Source organism: Limulus polyphemus, unplaced genomic scaffold (assembly GCF_000517525.1).
Source record: "Limulus polyphemus unplaced genomic scaffold, Limulus_polyphemus-2.1.2 Scaffold254, whole genome shotgun sequence".
Classification (NCBI taxonomy): domain Eukaryota; kingdom Metazoa; phylum Arthropoda; class Merostomata; order Xiphosura; family Limulidae; genus Limulus; species Limulus polyphemus.
In genome coordinates this window covers 327,870-355,329 of record NW_013665864.1, presented here as the reverse complement: position 1 = coordinate 355,329, position 27,460 = coordinate 327,870, and the positions used below count along the sequence as shown (strand labels likewise).

Here is a 27,460-nt window from a genome sequence, read left to right as displayed (position 1 = left end):
TCTAAAATAAAGTGATGCATAAACAGATAATAAAGAAGTTGAGTAAGTAAAAGATGAAGATCAGTAGATGGAGAGAGAGAGAAAGAAGAAAAAAGAGGAGTGATCCCCAACTGAAAGAAGAGACTCGTGTGATGAAGGCTCATATAATAAGGTGGCCCAAGATTCAGCAAAAAAATCAATGGAAAAAGAGAAAAAAACAACATATACCTGAATAATCTGAGTACTGAAAGACGATGGTGGGATTACCTGATCCTTGTATAGAAGAGAGAATAAAAAGAAAAAGCAAATTGGTGAAACTCATTGAAATATGGGGCAGGTTCAGCTGAAGTAAATGAATCAGGATGTTGGGAATACTGGATCTGAGATCAGAATGGAATCAATCACCCAGTGCACAATGGCAATAGTATCACTGACAGTCAGAATGCCTCCAGTCACCATTACAGTATTGGATGACTCCCACTAAGGAATTTCAGAACTTCGTGAAATGTCAGAAACTCGGAAACCTGAAATCATAATCCAGATGATCCACAAAACCAAATTTATATTTATAAAAAGTTGGTCTGTTGTGTCTGTGGTACATAGGCCTAGGACACTGGTGTAATGACAATACTGAAAACAATGGGAAATAGTGCTATCAGAAAGAAACCTTATCACAAATACTGAAACATGTGTCCCAAAATTACAAATTTGATTAAAAGAAAAAAAATTAAATTGAAGATGATTTGAAACAAAGTTCTAAATTAAATGTTTACAATTTGGTATCATTCTTTCTCTTAATTTAAAATATTAAGAAAAGAAAGATTACACTGCAAATTGGTAAAGAAACTTTAAAATTATTAGTGCAAAAAGTATGTTAGTTAAAAAGAAAAAAACATGTCTGAAACAAGCAGTGTTTCAGAAAGAATGAGCCTTTGTTCCAATGCTATTGTTCATGGGGATTACTGTGTATGGATGATGTGTCACTCTACTATTGTTGGAGGGCTATAGTCCAATGATGATTACATCATAGGCTGGCATAGTACATGTTAAAAGATATAGGGGTGAGGGTTTTGTTATGGGTTTGTGGTGTACACAAAAATCTTCACGGCAGTGACACGAATGATTAGCTTTTAGTTGTGCAGAGAAGTGAGCATACATTTCTGAATAATGTTTTATTACCAGAGTTTGTACAGACCAATCAATGCTACTACTGATACTAACAAAATCAAAACATTTTGAGAGAATATGCAAAGGTGTTAGTTATTTGAAAAAAAAAAGAAATATGTAACACAAGCTTAGTGTAGTTGATCTATATAAATGTACATTTATCAAATAAGATAAATAGAGCTTCCACTGTATATGGTTTCAAACAATACCATATAAAACATATCAATGAGTAACAACTATGTTCAAAGCTATGAATCTTAGAGAAATCAAAATTTCATATAGGACTTCATAGACAGAGCCCGAAAACATATTATATCAAAACCTTTTCTCAGGTATACTTCTAAAATACGTTTTTGTACAATTTTGTTACAGTATTCAAGTTAATCATTATAGTGTCAAAATATAAGGTAGTTTTACAAGTACAATGCTATGTCACTTTCTTGTTTCAAAATGAATAAAAATGTGACATAATAATTTTTATAAACATACATAATTTTTTTAAATTTTAGACTTAAAACTTGTATGAAGGAATGTTACTGTCACTACAAATTAGCCAAACAAACTGAAAGACCACATACCTTTTCCTACATGTTTTTCACACTGCTGGTGGAATAATTCAAGTTCTTCTTCACCAGTATTTGAAACCGATCCACTCTGAATGTTTTCCATTATTTTATCTTTACAACATGAGTTTGAGACTCTAGATGTCTGAATATGTTGGTGTGTAATACTAGGAAGCTTTAAAGCATGCCTCTGATTCTATCAATTGAAAATGTGAAAAATGGAAAAAAAAATAAATTAAACTAGAATATACATCAACTCTTTCTTTTTTAAAACATACAGATATCAAATTTACATTTCAGTAATAACACTTTAAATATAAAAATTATATATTTTCAAAAATAAGCAATTTTTTTTAGTAAACAAAACTGAGTAGAAAATTCTCCTCCTAATAAGAAAAAGCTGTATGTTCAGAAATCCACAAGTTCTAAATAAGAAACCTTCTACAACAAGGTATTTAATTCCACTGATGCTCCAAAAAATGAGGCAAAGCTTAAATAAATAAAAAAGCTAATTAGTGATCTACTACCAATTTTCAATCAATGTGAATCTAATGTCACAGAAACAGGCCTAGGGTTTCTCATGTTAAAAATGCTAAATTCAGATCATGATTAAGTTTAATTTAGTTTTAGTTTATACTTTATTCTGCTAGTGTAACAGAATTTAAAACTAGTCATTAAGGCAGTGCTTTCCACTCTTTTTTGATGGCAACACACTATGTACATACCAAAAATAATTCAACACCGCAGAGATGAGTATAAACTGGCACGTCAGGGAACCCCACTTTACCTGCCACTAAACAAGATAATTTTGTGTGTGTGTCACATTGGTGAGCAAATTTAAAAATACTTTATATTACTGAATTTTATAACTGCTATAAATAAAAATAAAAACTTCACAAAATATTTTGTGCAATTTCCAAAAACATGGTGACACCCCTCGGGGCACAAGGCACCCCAAGGTGTTGCTACACCCACTTTGGAAAGCACTGCATTAAGGTTATCTTACAAATGTATAAGCAATGTACTGTTCTAGAATTTGTCTATAAAGAAGTGTATATTGATGTGATGTTTATGTGAAGCTCTACAAACTCATGCCACTTGCAAACTGTGTGTAGCTAGATGTTTTACAAATACTTATTTCCATTTCTGAGTCATGCAAGCTAAATGACTCATTTGCTAGGTAGTAAGCATTCAAATTTATATGGAGTCTTAGTTATTTAAAATACAAAAAAAAACCCTTTATATTCAGGCAACAAGGAATAGTACCTTTAAGGAAAAAAAAGTAGATTACATTCAGAGAATGACCTTTCCCTTCAATTCTGTTTATGGCTGAGGCAAAGGAGAAAAGAAAATTCAGGAAGCTTTTAAAGATACAGAGAACATAAGTAGTGAACAAGAAATACCACAAAGTATAAATAACATCTAAATGGTGTGGTATACTGCTCAAGACTTAAATAAAACCAGCATATATAAGACAGCAGAGCTAGTAGTGGATAATGAGCTACACACGATTAAAACACATCTCCAAAACATAAATTAAAGATAAAAGTACTACCACTAATACCCAATCTGAAAGTTGAAAAACAGAAATGTCAAATGCAACCTTTGAATCCCCAAGTTTACTCAAGTAGAGGTGAGAATAGTAAGCACATATACTAATGTTAAAGCATTTATTCTTAATCTAAGATAGAAAAATAATTTTGAACCAAAGCTCTTGCTCTTAGACAGGGTAATGAATAAAGTGAACAAACAAAACTAAACTAGGTTAGGATATATTTGGAATATTGTGTTAAGTCTTTGGTTCCTTACCTAAGAAAGGACAATAAACTGTTAAAAAGGGTTCAGTATTTGGGATAGAAAGGCTGTCATAGAAGGCCTGGTTAAGATTTCTGAATTTTTTTCTCTTGAATAAAGAAGAATTAGAGGGGATCTAATTGAGAAGTATAAGACTGTTAAGGGAATCAATAGCATTGATGCACCATCCTTTTTTATACTTACTGGTGAGAATGGAAGGGCTTTGGACATAAACATATATTTTGGCAGGGTAGGAGTCAGTTACAGCTAAGACTGTTTTATTTTGATAACAGAGTGGTTGGTCTTAGGAATGGGTTGCTTTCAAATGTGGTGGATGCAGCAAATGTAATGGAAAGCTTGATAAATATATGAATAATAAGGGGTGTTTTTTAAAGTGTATGGGACAGTTTATATGGACCAATAGGTCCCTTGATGTCCTTAAATTTTATGTTATGCTGTGTTATTTCAGCCATGTCTTCCCATGAGCAGACTACGTGCTACCTCTAGAGAGAGAAAAATAACAAAAGCAGCAACAAGAAAATTAACTTAACTTTCTTGATCATTTGTTATGTGAAAATTGCCCATACCAGAATAACTGACAAATTTTAAATAATACTATATTAAATTAAGTAGTTAGAAAATGCATGTTATGTTTCTCTATCACTATAGTAATTATTAAAGCTGACAGACATCCCACCAAGCACACATCTAGTATAAAAGTAAGTAAAACCTAATCTAATCTTGCTTTCAGTCACTCTAACTGTTAAAAAAAAACACATTTGGAGCCATAGGTAAAAATGGCCCAGATATAATCCTCAAAACCAGCTTGACAATTCTAAAACATATAACTAGAAAACATCAATGTGAAATTTAACTTTTCTAAGCATGCTGCAAAGTAAAAATGGGCATAATTACATATCTCATTAGCTAACCTAGGAACAGGTTACATACTGAAAATTGGTGGAAAGAAAAATTTAGTTTTTTTTTAATGATACAATTATGAAAAAAAAACAGTCTACTAATACAATGCTTTGATTTCTCTTTGGGTTTTTTAAAATACACTGTTCTCAAAAAATTGTGTTCTTAGTTTTAATTGGTTTTACAAATCAAGCATTTCTTTATCACAATTAATAATATAAAATGATTTACCATCACTTCTTCAGCTTCTTTCATCAACAATGTTGTTTTATTCTCCAACAACTCATTTGTTTTCCTTCTCAAAAGAAAGAAAAATGGAATCATACTGCAGTTTAAACGTTTTTTAAAAAGATTTCCAAATTGATTCTTAATGTGCAAAAATTGAAACCATGTTTGAATAAGAACAACATAGAAAATTATACTCTTACTTGCTTTAAAAGGTCTGTACTATAGTGATAATTTTTACATGAAGCTACTTGAATACAGCAACAAATTGGTGTTTTCTAAAATGTGGTGACAGTAAGAAAGAAAAATTTGTTATTGCAAAATTACTAACTCTTTACTAACTCAATAGTAGAGCTTATATAAATGGAATGAGTCCTGCTAAAGCCAATTCTTAGTTTTCCCTAGTTCAGCTCTTTCTACCTCAGGTTTATGAATTAATGAAACAGGCCACCATGATAGCAAGATTATAAAAAACTAAAATTATAATGTTATAATTTCCTTAAAGTCTGGCACATAACATCTAAACTAGAATCCTATGATAATTACTCCTTTGTAATTTACAGGCAAGAATAAAATGATATTTAAATTTTTTACTAGGAAATAAAACATCAGTTTCACTATTTGTTTAAAAAATTAAGTCACAAACTTGCATAAACTAGCATCTCATAAAAAAATCAAGTTAACTTGAAGTAACTCTACTTTGCATAGTCATTTGTATGTACCAAAATCCTACGTCCTATTTGTGTTTATCCGTTAGCTAGTTGAGCATATTCAATCATTATCCTTGCACATATTACCTACAGAAGTATCATCTCCATCAGCAACGTCAACATCAAATGATTCCTCTGAAATCAGTTATTCTACAAGGCATGCTAGAATCAGAGTAACTCTCACGAGAATCTCCATAATCACTTAAATCACCAACAGAATAAATTTCTATTTCATTGTACATGTCTGACTTCCACTTCTTGACTGCATATTCTATAGTCATGTAAGAAGGATTTGTGTCAAATTTCCTTTTCCTCCTTTTTTGCCATAAACTTCTCCAGGGTTGCTTCTAATATGTTTTTCTTTTCCTCATGTATCCAAACAAAATCACTTAATCAACATAAGTTTCTCCATTGTTGCATGTTTTAAACAGAGCACTATTTCCACCAGCATACAAACATGCTTAAATTCCTTCTTTCTGTATAGATGCACATATTCCCAAAGATCCTTAGTTTTGTCTCCATTCACTTGACATCTTTCCATTCTCAGCTTATCTTAGTTTTATCGAAATTGTACATTTTTGGTGTCTCATAAAAGTGCTTTACAAGTAAATTTAAACACTCAATTTCTCTAATGATGTGACCCCAGTTTGCTGGATCTATCAAAAACGTACTTTGATAAAGTTCATTCTACAACGAAGAAAATCTTGATTCAAGACAAGCCTGTGCACTTGGAATGAATTTAATTCTCAGTCAGTCTACAGTTTTCTCAGCACAGCCTACACTGTTCATTAGACGGTAATTGATATGGATAGTAGTATGTTCCCTGTTTTCTTATTTTCTTTTTCTGGTGCTCTGTTTTATGCAAATTGTTCTTAAGATGTCAGTAACCTAATTTACTTTCCAGTTCAAATTTTAGCTTTTTCAAAAGATTTTCACAGTATGTACCTGAAGTTTCTTCTTTAAGTTCCTGTAAGGCATCCTTTGCTTTTTCTACCATATGCAGTACCTGATAGCATACAATGTTTTCTTTTCATTCTGCATCCAGTACTTCTTTGCAACATTTTGACAAAAAAGTCATCTTTCATCTTTTTTTAAGACTCCTTGGAATTTAGCCGATATTACTCTCTCCTTGCAACTAGTAGAGAAAATCTCTATTGCTGAAGCAAGAATTACCCAATTACTTAGTAAATGATTCATTCCACAGCTTACGAACTTGTATCACAAACTTTAAGAAAATTAAAATGCTACACACCAAATGCACTGGCAGTTGTCTCAAAGTGTCTTTTGAATTTTCCACATCATTTGAACAAGTAATATACAGTTTTATGAAGTCTTTCACATCAGCAAATGACTTAGATACACTATCTTTCTTTTCAGTTTTGTTAGTAATCCATTGTAAACTCCAGTATTAACACCTTTCCATCACCTTTGAATACATCATCAATGCTCCTCTTTAGATTACTTGCATCTACATCATCAAAGTTATCAATGCCCTGTAAAGTAACACAGAAATAAACTGGTATACCTTGTTTGACCTTTTTTTAATGAAAATCAGTTCTTTTTCAGAGCCAGTTTTTCTTGCCTGACTTCCATCACCAAGCACTGCAAAAGCTATTGCCGAATGTAAAAATCACTGCTACTTTCTTATGAATGGCTTCTGCAATAACATTAATAAATTCTTTCACTCTGTTGGCATTATTACACTTTGAAATTTGTAGCCCATCTTGTTTTTGCAGTTTAACTAGAGTTTTGAATAAAGACAGAGGCTATCCCTTCACTGTAAACAAGTAAGCTGTTTTAAGAAGCTTTTTGTATGCTGCCTTAGGTTGTGCATGCAGAACTATATCTATTCAAGGTTGAAGAGGGATGCTAAAAGCAGAAGGACTATCACTAGTAGTACCAGTTGTGCCAGGAAAAGTTCACTCATCATCTTAAAGCAACTTTTTAAAGCCTTAAAAGTAAACATGTATAAATAACCAGTTTTGTAATTTAAACTTTAACACACTGACTTAATTTCTCAGTCACACATACTGAATATCTATATAATACAACAATATAGTTCCAAAATATTGTGTTAATATTCTTGTAACATCATTAGTCTAGGCAAACTAAAAACAGAGTACCACATTGATAGCAGCCAACAGGGTCACATGAAGTTATCTATGAGCTTGTCGTGTGTAAACAAAGAACAGCTGATTGCATGAAAAGTGAGTGTCATGACAGACTTAACAGGGGCTCTTATACTCATTTTATGGGAGCTTATGAGAATAAGTGAGATGGCATCCGTCAAACTTGAAGATCTGGCTACAAGTACATATTAGCTGTGGAAAAAAAAAACTTATGAAATTAACATATTAGTAAAAAATCAAATAATGGTTTCAATAAGAAAATCTAATTAAAAATGTTAAACTTTCTAACTGTTGATAGTATTATGTTCAAGGAGAGGAAAATTTTGTTGGAGTTTCTTTATGTAGCTTGGAGTAGGGTAGTAGTAGATAAAAATTTTGAAATGGAAAACTGTGAATATTTAATAAGCTTCCAAATTCTTTGAAAAATAAGCTGCACTAACTATAAACTAAAAATATCATAACAAGATTCATTTATATACTGAAGGTCATTTACTTAAATTACAAAAACTGAGAATGAAATTGTTACAAGTTATCAGAATTAAAATAAAGAAAATATTTCTTAATATTTGATCCATGTATAATGTCAATGATGTATGTGCACTATAAAAAATATGTACCTTATTGAGAATGCTTTTACTCATGGTTGCAAAATAATCTTAAATAAGAACTTCTAAAGTCCATCAGTTTTTACTAGAACCAGTATTAATGCTTCATGTTCTTGTAAATTGGGTTATATACATAAAACATTATATGTACACAGGTATATTATTTAAAATCTGTAGGACATATTATCACCTCATTCATCCTAGTATGGTATTTTCGTTATTACGATACAAAAGAATGTCAAAATGCTGGAAACACTTCTGACCTTGTTTGTTTGTTTTTTTTAATTTCGCGTAAAGTTACACGAGGGCTATCTGTCTAGCCGTCCCTAGCTAGTCATCACCACCCACTGCCACCTCTTGGACTACTCTTTTCCCAACGAATAGTGGGATTGACCATCACATTATAATGCCGTCATGCCTGAAAGGGCGAGCATGTTTGGTGTGACAGGGGTTCGAACCCGCGACCCTCAGATTGCGAGTCAAGCACCCTAACAACCTGGCCATGCCGGGCCCTTCTGACCTTATTATTTCTTTTAAGATCAATAACAAAAAAGGAAGATACCACTGAAACATAATTAACATTAAATCATTCAGTTAATGTAAATGATGCAAAATGTATTTAAATCTAAACTCCTATTTGCAATAGTTACATAAATTCAAAACCTAATTTGATATATATATATATATACATATATATATGTCCTATATATATATCTATTACACATTTTTATTTTGAGATGCTTATATCAGTTTTCTTAAATATTAAGAAAAACATAACGTAAATAGTCTCATTTAGAAATATATTTGATTAAAAGTTTATTTAGTACTTTAAACAAAACTAAAGGAAATTCTGTTTTATATGTGTATCCATGAAAATGTGAAAATATTGTCATTTTAATTACATTCAGCTCTTCAGTTTTGCAAAATTTTGAAGATTAAATGCGTTTTGTTTTGTGAATTCATTTCAGATGAAGAATTATGCCAACCACAACCATAATATATACATATATATCAAAATATTAAATTTAGTCACAAAACGACTTTTTGTGTTATTTATAATGTCTTCATTATTTTCATTTTATTAAAATTACCAGTTGCATACTTAAAATTATTGAATACTTAGCAAGTACAAAAAATAACATCTCTGAACACATGCATTCAGATGATTCTAAAAAACCAACAGAAAACTGGAAAAACATAAAGAGATAAAGTTAAATTATATAAAGCAGATACTGCTTGTTTGGCTCTAATGCTGCAATGTATTAGCTACTAAACAGAAGCTGTATTACACAAATGCTTCTTGTTTAGTCATACTGTAATGAAAAAAAAAGTCCTTAGAAACTATGATGTGAAACTGAAATGTCAACTGCTGCTAGTGATAAAGTAAGAGGTTTAGTGTATTACTTTAAAATTTTGTTGTTGTTGTTTTGGGCTAAATGAATGACTGGATGTTTGAAAGCCAAGATATATCAGGGGAAAAAAAAAGTTTCTCTTCCAGCTAATTACAGTTTAAACAGTTCCAAAACAAATCATAAAACATCTCCTAAACTCTATATTGGATTAAACATAATAACAGCTAGTAAATTACTCAAGAAAATTCAGGGAAACAATAACTATGTAAAAACCTTATTTTGAATAATTATTTACATATTTTCTGACAACTTTCAAGTAACTCCAGCCAATTTTGAAAGCTCCAAAATTCTTGACTCCTATTTTTTACGTTCTATTATAGCTTTTAAATATTAGAAGTACTATATACATAACTTCATATTGTTGACTGAGTAACACATAGGATTTGCCACATATGAAACTCAAAACAGAAATATTCAGAATACATATATTTTCATTCTATATGCAAATAAGATGATCATAAACAGTCATTCTAACATATCTGACCACAATAACTATAACAGAATTTCACATGCATTATGAATCCATTTAAATATTCTTTTAATTTTTAAACTATTGTATGTCAAAGATGAAAAAAAAAAGGAACCTTCTACTGACAAAAAGTAAAAATGCTGGAAGTTACTTATCATTCACCATAATGCCAAATACATAGTTTGGAGTTTACAAACTAGTTATTAGCAGTACTATTTTTCTTGCAATACTGCATGACATATCAAAATACCTATGTAATACAAGTTGATGATGAAGTTGAAATATGGTGTTCAATGGTTAAGAAACATAAATAGGCAAAATGATACAGCACTGTGACTATAAGATATGAATATATATGATATACTTATATATATATAAAACTGTTTTATTTTTACTACATGTCCCATAATGTAAAAAAAAATTCATCTGAGAACACATTTGAGGTTATACAGTTACTTTGAAAAAAGCACTTTGTTATTGTCCTTGTCTTAATCTTTTTTTATATTAATCAATTACTTAGTTTCTGTTTTGAGGTATAATAATAATAATAATAAACATTTTCTATACATTTGAAAAAACAAAGTTAGTAATAATTTTTGTTTTATTCTACTTATAATTAAAAAAAAATCAGTAAAATTGCAAACAAATAAAAAAACAAGTAAAAAAATCACAGTGAACTCCCTAAGACACTGGTATCAACCACACTGGTATGGTACTCACTGCACAGCTCCAAAGTTACTTTTAAGGTCTGTTTTTTTGGCACACTTAAATTAACAGATGGAACTAATTCACACTTGCCATAATTTAAAAATAGCATTTGTTTTGTGAAAGCATATTCACATAAATGACATCAAAATGAATGTTGTGTACATGTGTCTATAGAGCATACTGTTTTGACATTGGTGGTGCTTTTAACATTGAATATATGCATATTTGTTTTAAACAAAGAAAGACTTTTCACTCAGACTTATTAATATACAAAACAATTCTACTGATAACTATTTATAATGATGGGTTGAATGGTTTTCTATAACTTAAGATATTTCTATAACTTATGTCACTATAATTTTATAAACAATGTATCTTCAGGCCATCAAAATAAGTATGGCAAAGGAAAACCATGTATTCAATGTATACAATAGCAAAAACCACAATCCCATGCTAACTGGAAGTATAGGTCATGAGTTCAGTATATGTATTCAAATTTAATACACTCAATTTCTCTCACAGAATCATTTTTTGCTCCAGTTAAGCATTACAAATGCCTGAATTCATTATGCAGAAATACAAAAATATGTGTACATGTATTCATGCTTACCTAAATTCATCTTCTCTTTTAAGAAGGTCCATGGCTTTTGAATCAACCACCTCTAGTTTTTTCGTTGACTACTCACTTTGAATGACTATCATTTAAACATAAAATATTTCATTAGTAATCATTTATAGATTAGCTACTTGTGTGTGTGTGTGTGTGTGTATATATACACTCTTACACAATCATAGTAACTTACTGTAAAAGCATTACACCTACAAAGGAAATAATTTCAATTTACATCTTTGTCATAATAAAAAAAAACTACAAACACTCAAACTTATAATTTTCCTATACTGAAAACGTATTTCCGATAGGTACTTTACTCTTCTGACAGATATAGCCATTCTTGTTCAGTGCTGCCCTCTATACACAATAAATGTTTTGCATGCCACAACCCTTGAGCTCCCACATACCCAATGATCAACATGATTCAACTCTGTCTCACATGTAAATCATCATGCAACAACCCTCCACCAATAGGAATGCAACACATCCTCCTTACGCATGTGACTCCCCTATTCAATTCTGTTGAAATATCACTTCATGTTTTGGTGAAAATGGAAGCACAGGTTTTCAGTGGGGAGGAAGAGTGGGAAATTTGAGGGAGGTAAGTATCTTATAAGAAATACATTTTCAGTATAGGAAAATTATAACTTCTGATACGGTACATTACCTTCGCTCACAGATACAGCTAGAATTCCACATTGAATACGTGGAAGGACTGGTGCGAGGGAAAGAAAGAAGCATCCAAAGAACACCTGAAAAGGAGATCATACATGAGAGACTGCACCACTTCTGTATCAGGTAAACTATATACCCAGTGTGGAAAAAGGTGTTGCAAACATGGGCAGAAAATGGGAGGAGCACATCAAAAAGGGAGAGAACAATGGATCAGAACCGCCTGATAACGAAATCTCAATCCCTTTGATGATAGTAATGTCGGTGAAAGTAAAAGGATGTGCCCTAAGGTGTAGAGTGGCTAGGGCACAATGAACTGTACACAGCAAGTCAACTGCATCCAAAACCCATCCACCGGGAACTGACATCCATGTAAGGGTTGGAAAGAGGATCATACTGTTTACTACAATCCAAAACCCAGCCACCAGGAACAGACATCCATGTGGGTTAGGAAAGAGGATTATACCAGCAGCAAGTCAAATGGAATCCAAAACTCAGCCATCTGGTGGGGGTAGGAAAGAGGATCATACTCTCTTCACCTCAAGTTCAGTGGACTGGAGGAGATATCATACCCAACAATCTGTGAACAGGGCACCAAAGTGATAAATTGTTGTATTAATCCAGGAATCCTACATCAGAATAATAAAAATGTCCCTGTATTGTGAAATATCCCACACAAAACCAATCAGATAGGAACCACCCCCAGCTCAGTAACATCCTTGGTATATGAAAATCTTTGAGGGAGTGTGCAAGAGAAAGAACTGAAGGAGCCTGCATGTTCATCCACCATGACCCACAACATGGTACCAATGAACATGAGCCAAATTGAGTGAGGGAACAGAGACACCTGTAATACATATGTGAGAACTTATGTTGATTGGTCCAGCTCTGAATCCAAAACACAGCCACTGCTACAACACTTCCTCGGATAAACCCATTCAGAAATGGAGCTTCAGATTGGAGGACTTCTACACCAGCAGAACACCACCACCCTACTCTCAACTGAATGGATTCATCATAGGTTGCATGGTATATATTGATCACATTCAGGAGGATGCCTCCATGGTCCACCTCCCCAGTGACTTAGAACTGAAAAGTGGTAAGGATTCCCATACTCCACTGGAAGAAAAAGTGGGTGGAGAACACGCAGTGGAAAGTCTGGAGTAACATCAACACTGGAGACAGTGCAACAGATGACCACAAAAAAACCTATTTTGAAAAGCAGACCACTCCTGATTTATTCAATCAATGGAAAGGATGGGCAGCTATCCCCTTCTGCTTTACCCATGAAGTCCATGGGTTAATATGGTCTGGAACAGGAATATTAATGAAGAAAATATATCAGAGGAAATACCCATCTCAACAGTGTACATGAAGTGGTCATGGAAATTATAATTATTAAGTCAACACGGCCTGACAGTGCAGATTGGACTAGTTTAAGTATATCTGGACAGGTACCTCTCCCACTGAGTGGAATTATTAAATTTAAAATAGGGACACGCCCCTGAAAAATAAGAGGTATATATATATATACACAAAAAGATAACTTACCCAGTCACAGTCTCACAGAAGTCTGAATAATGGCAACAGGTATAAGACGAAAACCCGATGAAGAAGAAACAGCTATAAGATGCAGATAGTGAGAGATGAATGTAGGCGGTGTAGTCCCCACACCTGATTGAAGAATTTCCTCCAATTGACAACGGTAAGATAAGGTGCCTAACCTGGAACAAATTGTGGGAAGAAGGGGACAAGAAAGAATAAGCCAATTGAATTAAAAGCCGAACCCAACTGGTAAGGGTGGAAGGAGAAAAGTCACAAACAGAGGATAGTTTCCACGGAATGAAGCGGTGGTAACAGGCTCTACGGAAGAAAGTCATGCAGGCAATAAAACAATGAAGACCACATACGGGACATGGTAGTCTATCCGGATCAGACCCGGGAATATAGGTGGAAAATGGAAGGAAGGGAAATCGGCGAGAAGGAGGATTTACTAGACATGAAAAGGAAGGTAGGAAGGGTTGGATGAAATGCCAGTGACCAAGGTTGATGTAGAAGGGATGGAGGAAGAGGTAATGGTGGGGCAGATTAGAGCTGGACCAGCTGTGGAAACCATGGTTGTGCCAGCCAGTAATGAGCTATCAGAAGAACTTGATATGGAGTGGTGTGGATGAGTGAAATCACCTTGGGAAGGAAACAAATGGGAGGATATATATAAAGGTATTTGTTGGTCCAATCCTGACTGAATGCATTAACAGCCAGTGCCAATGGACGAGGAACCAGAGACCATAACAGAAGTGTCACATTATATTGAGAATGTGGCAAATGCATCCAGGTGAGGAATACCCCACTGAAGACATAGCCACTAAAAAACACGAGGATTGAGAGGCCACTCCATTGGATAAATTTTGTCCAGTTGGGAAAGATGATCCATGACAAGTTTGAATACACCTGGGACATGACACACAAGGAAACGAGTACTGAGCATGTGGGCCCCAAAAAAGGAGATCCAGGTTTGACCACAAAGGGAATGGGAATGGGTGCTGCCTTGGTGATTGATACAATGATTGTCAGAATGGATCATGACCAAACAATTCCTGGCAAGAAGAAGAAAATAATCCAAAGCACAATGTATAGTCAGAAGCTCCAGGATGTTGATATGGCAAGCCCACTCGGCCAGAGACCACTAACTTGAACCTACCTCCTGATCGACCCATGCCCCCCAGATGTGGAGGGAAGTGTCCATGAAGATATGCAAATCTAGACAAGGGGAGGAAGCAGAATACCCACTGAGGGAGTACTAAGGGCATGGAGAATGGTGTCGAAGAGGAGAAGGTTGGGCCTGACTGAGATGAGTATTGAAAAAGACACCCAAGTGGACAAGATATTGTGTAGGTATATGGAAGGACTTCTCTAACTTGATGAACCAATCTACCTGGGCTGCCTCCAAAAGCAGCAGATGAGTGTGAGGGGGACTCCCATTCAGAACGAGCTAATGAAGCCAGTCACCCATGTAATGGTGCAAGCACAACTCCCAAGCATGTATATGTTGACCGAAAGGCTTGACCACTCAACAAAAGTCATATGGGGCTGAAGCACGCCCAAAGGTTAGGGCACAAAATTGATACACTAACCTGTGATGAACAAACCGAAGATAGTGCCTCAACTGATGAGATATAGGAATGTGCAGATAAGCATTTGAGATGCCTACTTTGGTCATCCATAGACCTGGAGAAAAAGCCTACCTGAGGGTGAGAAAAGACTCCTGGGTAAATTTGGTCAGAAGCAAAAATTGATAGAGGCAGAACAGACAGATCACAGTTTTCCAGTCTTCGGTTTTCTTGGGTACCACAAACAGTCTGGAATAAAAACCTGGAAAAGGATGAGGTACAAGTTTGATGGCTTTCTGGGAGAGAAGGTTCTGTACTGCCTCAGACAGAAGTTGACAAGTGGGAAGATCCCAAGGTAATGGAAAGAATATGTGTAGCTGAGATAACAGAGGAGGGGAAAGGAAGTGCATGACAAGTCCCTCAGATAATACCCAAATAACCCAAAGAACTGTGTCGAAATCTTGCCACAGGTGAACAAAACTGGTCAAGTGAGCTCCCACTGGACTGGTAGTCACCAGTACTGTTAGTGATGAGTCCATCTGTGTCGAATAGTATGACGGGTTGAGTAACTCCTAGAAGTAAGAACTGGTAGGGCTGGGAAAAGGCAGGGTAGAGAAACAGTAATAGGGGATTGTCGATGCTCTGAATCAGATAGATGATTAACCAAAGATGAAAGGGTTGATTGCTGTCTCACTGATTCCACACAGGATTCTAGAGTCTCAGGAATATCTCTGAAAATAGACTGGAGGAGAAAAGGGGCCATATGTAAGTCCCAAAGAAAAGCAGGTGGTAAAGAAACTTGGAACAATACAGTATCTCTTCCCAGAAGATTCCAACAACAGAGAAACCACTTGTGTAAGGAAAGATACAAAGAAAACAAATGTGCCAACGTGAAAGTAATCAGGGAGAGGGTATCCCTCGAAAACCCTCAGGATCTCGGTGGAGCACTTCAGAAAGGAGGTGGATAGTGGACAAGTTCCATAGGAGAATTGATAGAGTAAGGCAAAGGTGAGAAAATGGGTGTGGAATAAACAAACAGGATGATCATGGTCTGCCCCCCACATTGGCAAAATCGATTCCAACTGATGAGAATCAAAAAATGGAAATTCAACCTGATGGTAAGATAAAGAAAACTGATCCAAAGCCCATGGTGTATGAGGTATGCTAGCACTCTCACACATCTGAGAAACAAAATGCTCTGCATGAATCCAAATATCCAGGGAAGGGTGAAACACAAAATACTGAGAGGAGAGGGTATCATGTAACAAGGAAGGAAAATGGTTATAAGAAATTGGGGAAATGGATAAATCAGAACATACCTGAGAAATTATGTCCAAAAAAAGGCTATATTAGGCCTAACTGATTCCGCAGTAGGGACATAGGAAGACACAGCAAAGACACGGGAAGTAAAAGCCTGTCAAATTCCTCGTCATCACAAACATGTTCAGTAGGTAAATGAGCAACATCAGGAGAAGAAGGTTGACTCATATAATGATCAATTTCATGTCAAATGAGAGCCAATAATTCCATAGTCGAGATTCCCCAAACTGCAGCCTGTGTATTTGTGCTAGTGGATGGTATTATCTCCAAAGTGGTAACTTGGATTTCAGAATACATTGTTAAAGATGAATGACCAAACACAAAAGTGTTAGAATAAAGAAATGAAAAACTGGAAAAAAAAAGTTATCTTTATGTTCGCAAATTTTTGAAAAAATTAAAATAACAATAATACTTTGGAATAAATTACAAAACAGTTACATAAAAATTTCACAAAAATTCAATAATTTGCAAGAAAAGAAAAAAAAACATGGTTGAAGAGCACAATAAAAACGTCTTGAAACGAGCACTTACAAACGAGAAGTAATAGTTTGGTAGAATTGAATAGAGGGAGTCACATGTATCAGGAGAGTGTGTTGCATTCCTATTATGGAGGGTTGTCACACGATGATTTACATGTGAGATGTTGAACCACATTGATCATGGTGTACATGGGAGCTCAAGGCTTGTGGCATGCAAAAAACATTTTGCATATAGAGGACAGCACTGAATAGCACTGTGAGCGGAGGTAACGTACTGTCTTGGAAACAAACATCTTCAAATCACAGTTTATACATTTAAGACTCACAGCAATACTGTCAGACATTGACAATACCTTTATAAATTTCCAAAACACTTAATTATTAAAAATACGTAAATGAGCCAATAATCCATATCAGATCAAAAATAAGAACACAAAAATGTTTTTGTTTCATTTGAGTTAAAAATATTGTCTAGTATAGTAGAGGTAATTAAAGATGTATTATAATAAAGTATTTTAATTACTACAAGTAATTTAGGCCTTCAAAGCTTGTAACAATGACCATTACTTGTATACAAGAGATAAAATGCCATTAGTAGCAAAAGCTGGAAATATACAACATACATGTAAATCTTAAAAACTGAAAGAAAACTTATCAGATTTAATCTAATGCCCTCAACCTTTATTGTTGTTTGTTTTGGTAATGTTTTGTTAAACTCTCACAAATGGTACATTTTTACTACGTGGACACAATGCTTAATATATTTTTAGAAATTGATTATGGACATTTTCTATATGAATAAAATGCATATTTATGTGTTTTTTTATATTTATATATATTTACATATTTTTAAAGTTATTACAATTGCAGGGCATAACGGAAAAGTAACTTTGTTTCTGTTGATAAGCATAAACACTACATAATAGGCCATTTGCACTGTGCCCCTGGCAGGTATCAGACCTCAAATTTTAGCACTGTATGCCTTCAAGCTTATAGCTAAGCCACTGAGTAAAAGACTGTTTCAGTGTACACACTCAGTCTGTGCAATAAAGGTAGATTACATGTACTGAATACTTACCTCTAAAGCAAAAGTACCCTTATAATCTTCCACATGTAAGCTTTAATGATTATGCTGTTCTCTCATACAATGAACTTCCTTACTTCTTCTTAATTTTCATTTCACACCATTATCCATTTTTTCTAAGATCAAGAGGAGGCATGAATATTTTGACTCAGATTATCAAAAAATAATTAAACAGTACAAATACAAAGAAGATTACTTTAAAATATATTTACAAAATATTAATGTTATCTCATAATGCTTGGAGATGGCTTGAATGGGTAATGAAGAAAAACTGGGGTGCCAAGATATCTCTTCTAAGTCATGCAACAGTATCCGGTAGTGTGACCTTTTTTTTCATACTATATATATATATATATATATATACATCTGTGTCAGTGTAAACTACTTGTACCTGATGATGACAAAACCTTGTCGAAACGATGTACATTTGCTGTTATATTTAAGTTCTACTTCATTACCATTCAAGCCATCTCCAATCATTATTTATCTCAAAGTGGGTTCCTCATCATTGAATTTTAATGTTATCCCAGTTGTTGGTGATAGAAATATTTATGGTTGATGTGCTGAATAACTATGTAGTGAGCCTGCGACCGATATCCATATCAGACCAAAAGAATTTTCTAATGTTTTTCCGATCCAATTTCTAAAAACATTAATTTGGTAAGTTTGTTTACCTATGAAAATATGCAATACATTCAGGTATTTTCATGATGGAGAGAGTGCAATGTATCCTGAAACGAGGTCAATCAGGAGAAGCAAAAATAAATATAGGTGACCATCAGTTCAGGTCAAGTCCTGATACATATTAACCGTTTCTTCTTCTTTTTTTTTTTTTTTTAAAAAGATAAATGTATTTTCAACACAGCTTTATTTGCCATACAATATTTTAGCATCACTCTAAAGTGCCTTTATTTCTGGTATTTATAACTATTACGGGGTTCAACCTACCCCTTCTTATTTTTGTTGCAGGGTGGTTTATTACAGGGTTTACACTGATGAAGAAATATTAAGTGGACATGATTTACAACATTTAGCAGTTGATTTAAGGTCCTTGGGCCAACATTCTACTTTGTGTCTTTTTTGTAGTCTGATAAGTGCATGATTTATTAGAATACAAGTTTTGAAGCTTGAAACATGCCACTAGTATATATACATTAGGGACATCTGGATATGCAGAACACACAAATGAAGATTGTCAAAATCTGATCCCAATATTGGTTGACCTTGGGTGCACTGGCACTGATCCAATATTTCACTCAGGTTGCAGGATTACTTTGTAGCATTTCTAGTAGTAGAGTTCTCAATGAGAAATTGTTTACTGTACAAGCAGCAATGAATAGATCAAATTTTAATGGATATTCATATTAATGAGAAAGTGTTAATATGAAAACTGATGAAAAGCTTTAAAATTTAAAAGATTATGATAGCATAACTCCAGCTCTGGAAACTTTAATGAACTTGCCAGATTACAGTTAAAAGCTGAAGCACAATGTTTACACTCCATAATTTAATGGTTACAGTAATTAAACATTAATGGTATATAAATTAGTAACTTATTTTTATATCATCTACTGCCAGTGGTCCACAAACTAAAAAATTAGTGATAACAATGGTATAGGTTATATTTTTAATTTAAATATGTGTATTATTGTTTGACCTAAGGAAGTTTTCATGTCAAATTATGGGTATGTAAGTACGTAGATCTTGAAAGTCGAGTAGTTCAAAACTTGAAAATAACCAATGTTTCCATTTACCAATGTTATATTTTAAGATCTGTGCAAGAACTCAGCTAACATATGTTTCCGCATATAAAAGCTATCTTAAAATAATTGATTATGTTGATAATTAAGTTAATTACCCAGCTCTACTAAAGATATAGAAAGACTTGGCCAATTATCTTATTCAGGAACTTCTTGTGGAATAATGAATTTGTTGGCAAGCAACCAACTTATAAGTACCAAGGTATATGAGGATGTGTAAATTAGAATAAAGAAAAGTAAGTGTACATTTTAAAATGGAACTGTTCAATTGACTATGGAACAAGAATTAATGTTGGAAATAAACAATTAAAGAAACAATCTAGAAATTATGAGATCATAAGATAAAACTGTGTGGAAACACCAACTCTCATTAATGAAAGCCTAGAAGAACTCAACAGATGATGTAGTCAACTGTTTTCTCAGAAAGAAGGAAGTAAACCATGCAACAGAAAATGTTTTAATTATAATTCAAAAGGAAATATTGCAAGAAACTGCAAGCTAGTCTTTCGAAAGTAGAAACTGCTCTTGATGGATGAAAGAAACTGTTGTAAGTGTAGAAGACATGAAACTTGCATCCAAGAATTATGAATCAGCTATTGATAATAAATCAGGAATACAATATTCTGAGGATGAGAATGCTCTCTCTGCCTCAGTTGAAATAGGGAGTCCATTATTTAAATGAACCAGTTCATGAGCCCACAATTCGAAATGAAAAATAAGCTCCAGCTTTCCTCTTGCTGGAACTTTACGACTATTTGCATCAGTCCATGTTCTTGCTTTATATCTGGAGGCAATCTTTCAGCTTTCATAACTAGATCAGGTTGAATAATGGTAGTTATTGAACCACTGTCAACCTACATATTATAGAGCTTTCCATCTTTGAGAACCTTTCTTTCTTACATAATTTGAGGTGTGAATAACATTAAGGAAGAATGTATATTTGGATTAGACATCATGCAGAAACATATATATCCATGACTAAAAATTTCCATAAACTACACAACAATTAAACCACCAGAGGTTGAACTTCCAGTAGAAACAAGGATAGAATCACAAGATAATGAACAAAAGAACCAAAAATGCAACAGAGCTGAAATTAGAAAGATGATGGTCTTAACCAAATATGATGGTATTTGCAAGTACATTATTAATAGAATGGCCAACTGGCTAGTTTAAGAGAAGTCTACATAAGAGTTAGGCCAATCTGCTGAAGAACTGAAGTTTCTTTTTCAGATCACTTCCAGAGTATCACCAGGAATATGACTACCAGTAGAATTAGGTAAAACTGTTATTACAAATTTTAAAGCATAAACTGTGAAACAAAACTTTTAACATATTTTCAAGAAATAAAAGGTATTATATAATATTTCCAATTTCATCTTTACACAGTAAAACATGTAGTTAAATTTTACTTGCTTTTATTTATAATCTCCAGTCAGCAAGCATTTGATAGAGAGTAATTAGATATAAACTTACTGTACAAATATCTTTTATTTGCTTCTGATAGCAACAAATACTTTTGCATCAGTGTGAAAATGTATGTTAATTTATGGACATTCCTTATACAATATATGCCAGCAGTGGGTATCACTAACAGGATTATATGACTATTATTATTAATACTATGAGAGATCATACGCAATGTACTAAATTCTTCAGTATCTTTTACTTTTTTAGTGACCAGCTATAACCTTCTAAAAGTACAGGTACTCATACATTTTTACCCCTAGACCCACCCACAAAATACTTCTAACTCCTTTTTCTTTTAGTGCCTAGGGTGAGGTGGTTCAAAATTTCTGCAACCACTCCTTAAGTTAATAATAACATCTTACTTCGCACAAATTTTTTAATTTAAATTGTTTTTTTCCCTCTAAATCACATAACTTTTGCCATGGAAAATATTGACAGCAAGTTTCAGAAACCAGGATGAGTTGAATTATTTGTGAATTAGTAATAAACGAAGAACGGTTACCCTAGGTTTAACTTTATATAATATTAATGTGTGGAACAGGACTACGTAATGTAATACTAATAATGTATTTGTAAGTGTAACACTACTGACAATAGCCATTAGTAATAGTAATTAGTATTGTCTGTTGTCGTCACAAACTCAAAAAACCTAGTTATCGATAAATAACCTATATCATAACAATATAAACTAATTGCAATAATACGAAGTAAAACACTACACTAAGACCTACTATCAAGGCAAACCAAAAGATTAGATACCTCCACCAGCATCAAGTACAACGGTATTTATTTACTAGTTTAGCATCAATATTCTAAGCCTAGAACTATCCAGCCCAGTGGCCCAGTAGTATGACTGCGGACTTACAACATTAGAATCCGGGTTTCGATACCAGTGGTGGGCAGAGCACAGATAGCCCATTGTGTGGCTTTGTGCTTAATTACAAACAAAACAAAAACAAACATAAAACTGAGTTTACCCAAAAATACTATCTCATTAGCTATAATTCTTTTAAGTGTTTGCCCAAAATAATTACTTCATTTTTTATATAATATTTTTATGTTTGATTATCTACACCGTGACAATCCTCAGTACGTGTTTTCTCACATAGAATTTTCAATCCTTAAATTTTGAAAAATAGATGCTCTGAGATTCCATTTTGTAATCATTTTACTATAATTTATTGAAAGTATTAATAATTTCCAAGCACATCTTTGTGATTGACAAAAATAGGTGCTCATTGGCACTTATACACATGTAATTTATTATGCATTGTTATACTGATTCATACATACTACTATAAATCAATCTATTTACCTAGAAACAATTTTTGAAGTGCAAGTTAAAGTTTAAAAAGCCCTACAGTTACTGCGACAAAATGCTGGTGCGGCTGCTGCCCAGTCTGCCGGACTTGCTCCGGCGCACATGATTAGTCATTGTGGTTACACCACATTCTAGCAGTTCTTTTTGGGTCATTGGCCACAACGAGATTGAAGTCATGGACCTTCACAGCATAGGAAAAAGTCCTATATCCACTTTCTTAGAATACCTCATTGTTCTGCCACATTAAACCTTAACCTACTACTCATCAGTGTGTTGTGGTCTCCGGGTGTCTCTGCCATGCTGCGCCATTGATGTCGGGGACACCTCAGTTCAGGTGATTGATGGAAAGGAGAGTATCTGGTCACGATCACGATTATCTATTAGCAAAGTGAAGTAAATCACTCCACCAATATTTAAGGGTACAACAAAAGATTATTTGAACCCTTTCTTGAAGCATTCCAGGAAGGTGTCTGCTTGGAATGACTGGATTCAAATCTAGACTATCGTGCATAAACTCCATCAAGCACTTGAATGAGAAACAACTATTGGACTGCAAGGCAGTCATTACCAAGTTGTGAAAAGGTTTGAGCCAGTGATTTGTTGGTTTGTTTGTTTTTGAATTCAGCGCAAAGCTACACGAGGGCTATCTGCGCTACTCGTCTCTAATATAGCAGTGTAAGACTAGAGGGAAAGCAGCTAGTCATCACCACCCACCGCCAACTCTTGGGCTATTCTTTTACCAATGAATAGTTGGATTGACCGTCACATTATAACGCCCTCACGGCTGAAAGGGCGAGCATGTTTGGTAGGACAGGGATTCAAAACCGCGACCCGCAGATTGCGAGTCGAGCTCCCTAACCACCTGGCCATGCCAGGCCCTTGAGCCAATGGAATAGCAATCCATAGGGCCAAATTCAAGGCTTGGTATATGGGTACCACATAAATCTTAACCATTTAAGAGTAGGATCTGTGCCAGTCACATGGTAAAGCATACCTGCAAATGTTTTAGCAGACCATGTGGATATTCTTGTTGACAAGTTTGTGGAAAAGCTACCCAGCGAGATGATGTGGCGTTACCTGGGTGTGAAAAATCTTTTTTACCCTTACTAAAACAGTTTCTTTTGTGATATAGTACAAAATGGTAATTCTGGACCAGCACAGGAGAAGACGAAATCTATATAAGTAGTTGAAATGACTTCAACTTAGACAGAATATTCTATTCAGATATTTATGTAAAGCTAGGTTGAAATCCAATCAAATAACCACACATTTTGGCACTGCAATGCAGCCATATTGGCATCTAGTAAACAGATAGAGCCATCCTGATTCTCTCATGATGTATAGGCCACAATGCATCCTATTAATGAATATGCCAAGACATTGTCCAGGAAGAGAGGAGTGAAGCACATTCTCTGTCTGTAGAAAATGGGTCACTTTCGATTGAACTGTTCCTACCTCAATGAACAGTATGGAAGACAACGACATCGGTTTCGATTGATAGTGTAACAGGTTCAGGAAAGTCAACACCAGGCAGTAATTACTGTTACTGTAGCTCCAGGAAACTAGAGGATAGTGCAACAAATAATTTGTGTAAGAAAATGTGTTAGTTAGCTCAGCTCTTTGAGAGCATGATGGATCTTAGTATGTGTCTTATGGAGTACAAGTTGGTAAAATAGTGAATATAATTCGATATATTTCAGGTACACTAAGCAAAACTACCATTTGAGCCAATTAACACGAACTTTTTTATGACAAATAGAAATAAACTATATATGAATAGAGAGGTCATGTTCTGATTATGTCTAGGAGATTTTACTTACAGAATGAAGGTAGTTGTCATCAACTTCAGCTATATTATCAACATTCTTGGAATGATTATGTTGTAGACCTTATCAATTAGTTTTGTCTATTAAGTGGGTAAAATGATGTTCCATGACAGAGTGATCCAATGTTGGCCAGATCGACTCCAGAAACAGTAAACTTTACAATTTTATGTGGGAGAGGAAGTCACAGTCCCTCATCTATCTAAGTGGTGTTCTATGGTTTAATATGGACAAAGTAAAGTATGCCAGTGCCACGTAACTTGGTTATTTAGCTTACACATGAAATAAGCTGTTTCCTCTCCAGAAAGCAAGCAGAATTATCTTTGACATTTTCTTTCTTGGAGAGGATGGTGTCCTGGTATTGATCTGCAATTGTAAGAGATCAAATATCCAGCTACACACTTGAATGATAATCATAATACTAAGAAAAATTAAAGCAACTAACGTCAGTGGTAACTTTAGTGTTGCATCCATTGCTCCTCATCTAAAATTAAATACATGGATGTTAACATATTTGAAATTGTTAGTTGAGGATTGTGCAGACAATCTAGGCTCAATGCGACAGACATAACCCAGTAAATTAATAGCAGAATATGCCAATGCATTTATGGGGCCAGCTGGCTAATTAGGTTGAATTACAGTTAAACAAAATCACATAGAAACATGTAACACACGTTTTATTAAACAACCACTATGCAGACATCCCTGAAAGAGTAAGACTGTGGCCAGTGTTGAAGTACATTGGATGTTAAAGGATGGATTCATACAACCTTTTTAAAGGCTCTGTCGTCTGAAATAGTGATAGTCAGGATCCTGGATGGTACATTTAGGATTTGCTTTGAGTTAAAATTGATGAATTCCTTAACTCACACTGATGATTTTCCACCATCAACATATGAATGTCTGGATGCATTGGAAGGGCCCATTGGTCTTGATATTAACAAGACGAACTGGACAATGAGAATAAGACCAAGTCTGCTTTTTGTACGAGAGATGGATTGTGTGTTTTTTTTCATCATGTTGTTTGGTCTGCATAATACACCCGCTACTTTCAAGATGTTAATAGAGCTTATTGTGAAAGGGTTGAAATGGGAGAAATTTCTGATATGTGTTGATAATGTCTTGGTGTTACATTGCATGTGCTCGTCTGTGGATAAAAACGAGCAGGCTTGAAATTGAAACCCAGAAAAGATATGTTCATGTGCACAGAAGTAGAATTTCTTGGTCATATTGTGAGTAGAGTGAAAGTTTCTGCTAAAATAATAGCAGTTGTACGAGATTAGCCACATCCTTTCATCAAATGATAAGTCCTTAATTCCATGTCGTATTTTCGATGGTTTGTGACTAAATTCTCCGAGATCGCCTCACCATTATCAGTTCATACAAAGATGGAGACAAACTTCAGTTGGAGTGAGAAATACAAGCAAGCATTCCTGTCCCTAAAGTGTGTTTTAGTAGAACTCTTGGTGTTGGTATATCCACGAAAGGATTGTGAATTCCTTTTTAGACACAGATGCCAGCAATAGTGGAATTGGAACAACATTTATCATAGTTGCAGGACAGTGTGGAATGTATAATTTCATATGCTAGTTGCATGCTTAAGGCTCCTGCATTCAGATACTGTACAATGAAGAAAGAACCACTAGTAGATGATGTCCTCATAAAATTCTTTTGAAACTTCTTGCATGGTAGAAAATTTACTGTTTGGGTTGACCATGCATCGTTGAAATGGTTAATAAACTTTAAAACGCCCAAAAAAGATTATGGCACACTGGATATCAGCATTGAAGTTAATTGATTAATTATAATTATTGCTGGGGCCCATAATGCAGAATTACAGATATTTTTTTTCTCCAAACAGAGAGACCCCAACTGTTATTGAATATCTAGATCATGAACATCATGTAGGGTCTAAGATAATTTCTGCTATAATGATGACAAACCATCCAGTAGGAGATTCCACTAGTGAATGAATGCAATGATTAACATTTCTAAGGCTCCATGAAAAGCAGCTGAAGGACCCAAATATAGATTGAATTCTTCTCCTGAATACCACAAATAACACTCATAAATGACTTCATGTAATGTTCTTATGCACAAATGGGACCACAAACAGCTACTTATCGAGACACGTATATCATTAGGTGTACTTATCTCTATTACATAAGATGAAATACATTAATAGATTATAATACACTGCTTCCAGCACCCACTCAAGTTACTTGATAACTATCTTGGGTGACTTTCTATGGCCACAGCTTGATAGCGACATTTAATAAAGTGCTATCACTTGCGAGCCGTCAAACTTATGCATTTTTCATTTCAGACATCATTAAATAAATAATCACCAATAGAATTTAGGCAAACTAAGATTTTTTCAGTTAAACTTCTCGTAAGTCAAGAATATATTGTTACGTCTCTGGTCGTTAGTTAATTTCCTGTATAATTTCTTTCCGATGAAACTTTAGCGACACAAGTCCTTTCTTAAATAAAACTAGTTTATTCTTTCTCAATTCAACTTTGCAATACACTTAATTTCTACAGCCAATTTAACTTAACTAATTTTATAAAAACACGTCATAATTCACAGGAAACGATTCACGCACTTACTTACTACCGCGCTTGACTCAATTGTCCGTCTCTGTCTGCAATTCTATCTCGATTAATTTGTCTCACGTTCTCCGGCGCAATTATATACAGGAATAGAGGGCGCCTAGCACATACTGGATTATTCGTGATGTTCCCCGATCCTTCTAGAATATCATGACGTGTTACCAGCGTCACGTGACTACCGCTGTCGTAACAATATTCATGTTGTTGACATATTATATATCAATACACATTCAGAGGAAACACAACTCCCTCACTTCATGTAGAGAAGTTACACGTTTTTCAGATATATTGGAAAAGATCTAGTGAGCATTGCAGAGAAGTTTTCCATTTAGTTAAATCAACGATAATTGACAAACTCATTATAGTGTTACGTCTCCGTTTTTTAATTAACTGATTTTCCGTAACTTCGTACCGACGAAACTTACGCGACACAAGCCTTTACTTAATAAAACTGGTTTATTCTTTCCGAATATAACTTAACCGATACACTCAACAATCGCGCTAAACAAACGCTAT

General features: G+C 34.3%; 1 protein-coding gene across 7 annotated transcripts in view; it reads right to left on the bottom strand.

The window, feature by feature from the left end:
* LOC106478848 (testis-expressed protein 9-like) overlaps positions 1 to 22,073 on the bottom strand; it is a 41,706-nt gene extending 19,633 nt beyond the window's left edge. The window contains exons 1-5 of one of the 7 annotated variants that reach the window (XM_022382511.1): positions 22,053 to 22,073; positions 17,952 to 18,073; positions 11,290 to 11,374; positions 4,653 to 4,719; positions 1,725 to 1,905 (exon numbers count right to left, since the gene is read on the bottom strand). In XM_022382511.1, coding sequence (XP_022238219.1) covers positions 1,725 to 1,905; positions 4,653 to 4,719; positions 11,290 to 11,321 — 280 coding nt within the window. In that variant the 5' untranslated portion in view covers positions 11,322 to 11,374; positions 17,952 to 18,073; positions 22,053 to 22,073. Of the gene's footprint in view, positions 1 to 1,724; positions 1,906 to 2,975; positions 3,246 to 4,652; positions 4,720 to 7,479; positions 8,389 to 11,289; positions 11,375 to 17,951; positions 18,074 to 21,193; positions 21,211 to 21,946; positions 22,020 to 22,052 lie in introns of those variants that run through there. The other 6 variants (XM_022382509.1, XM_013939421.2, XM_022382512.1 and 3 more) reach the window with 6 other exon arrangements.
* Positions 22,074 to 27,460: the final 5,387 nt, after the last annotated feature.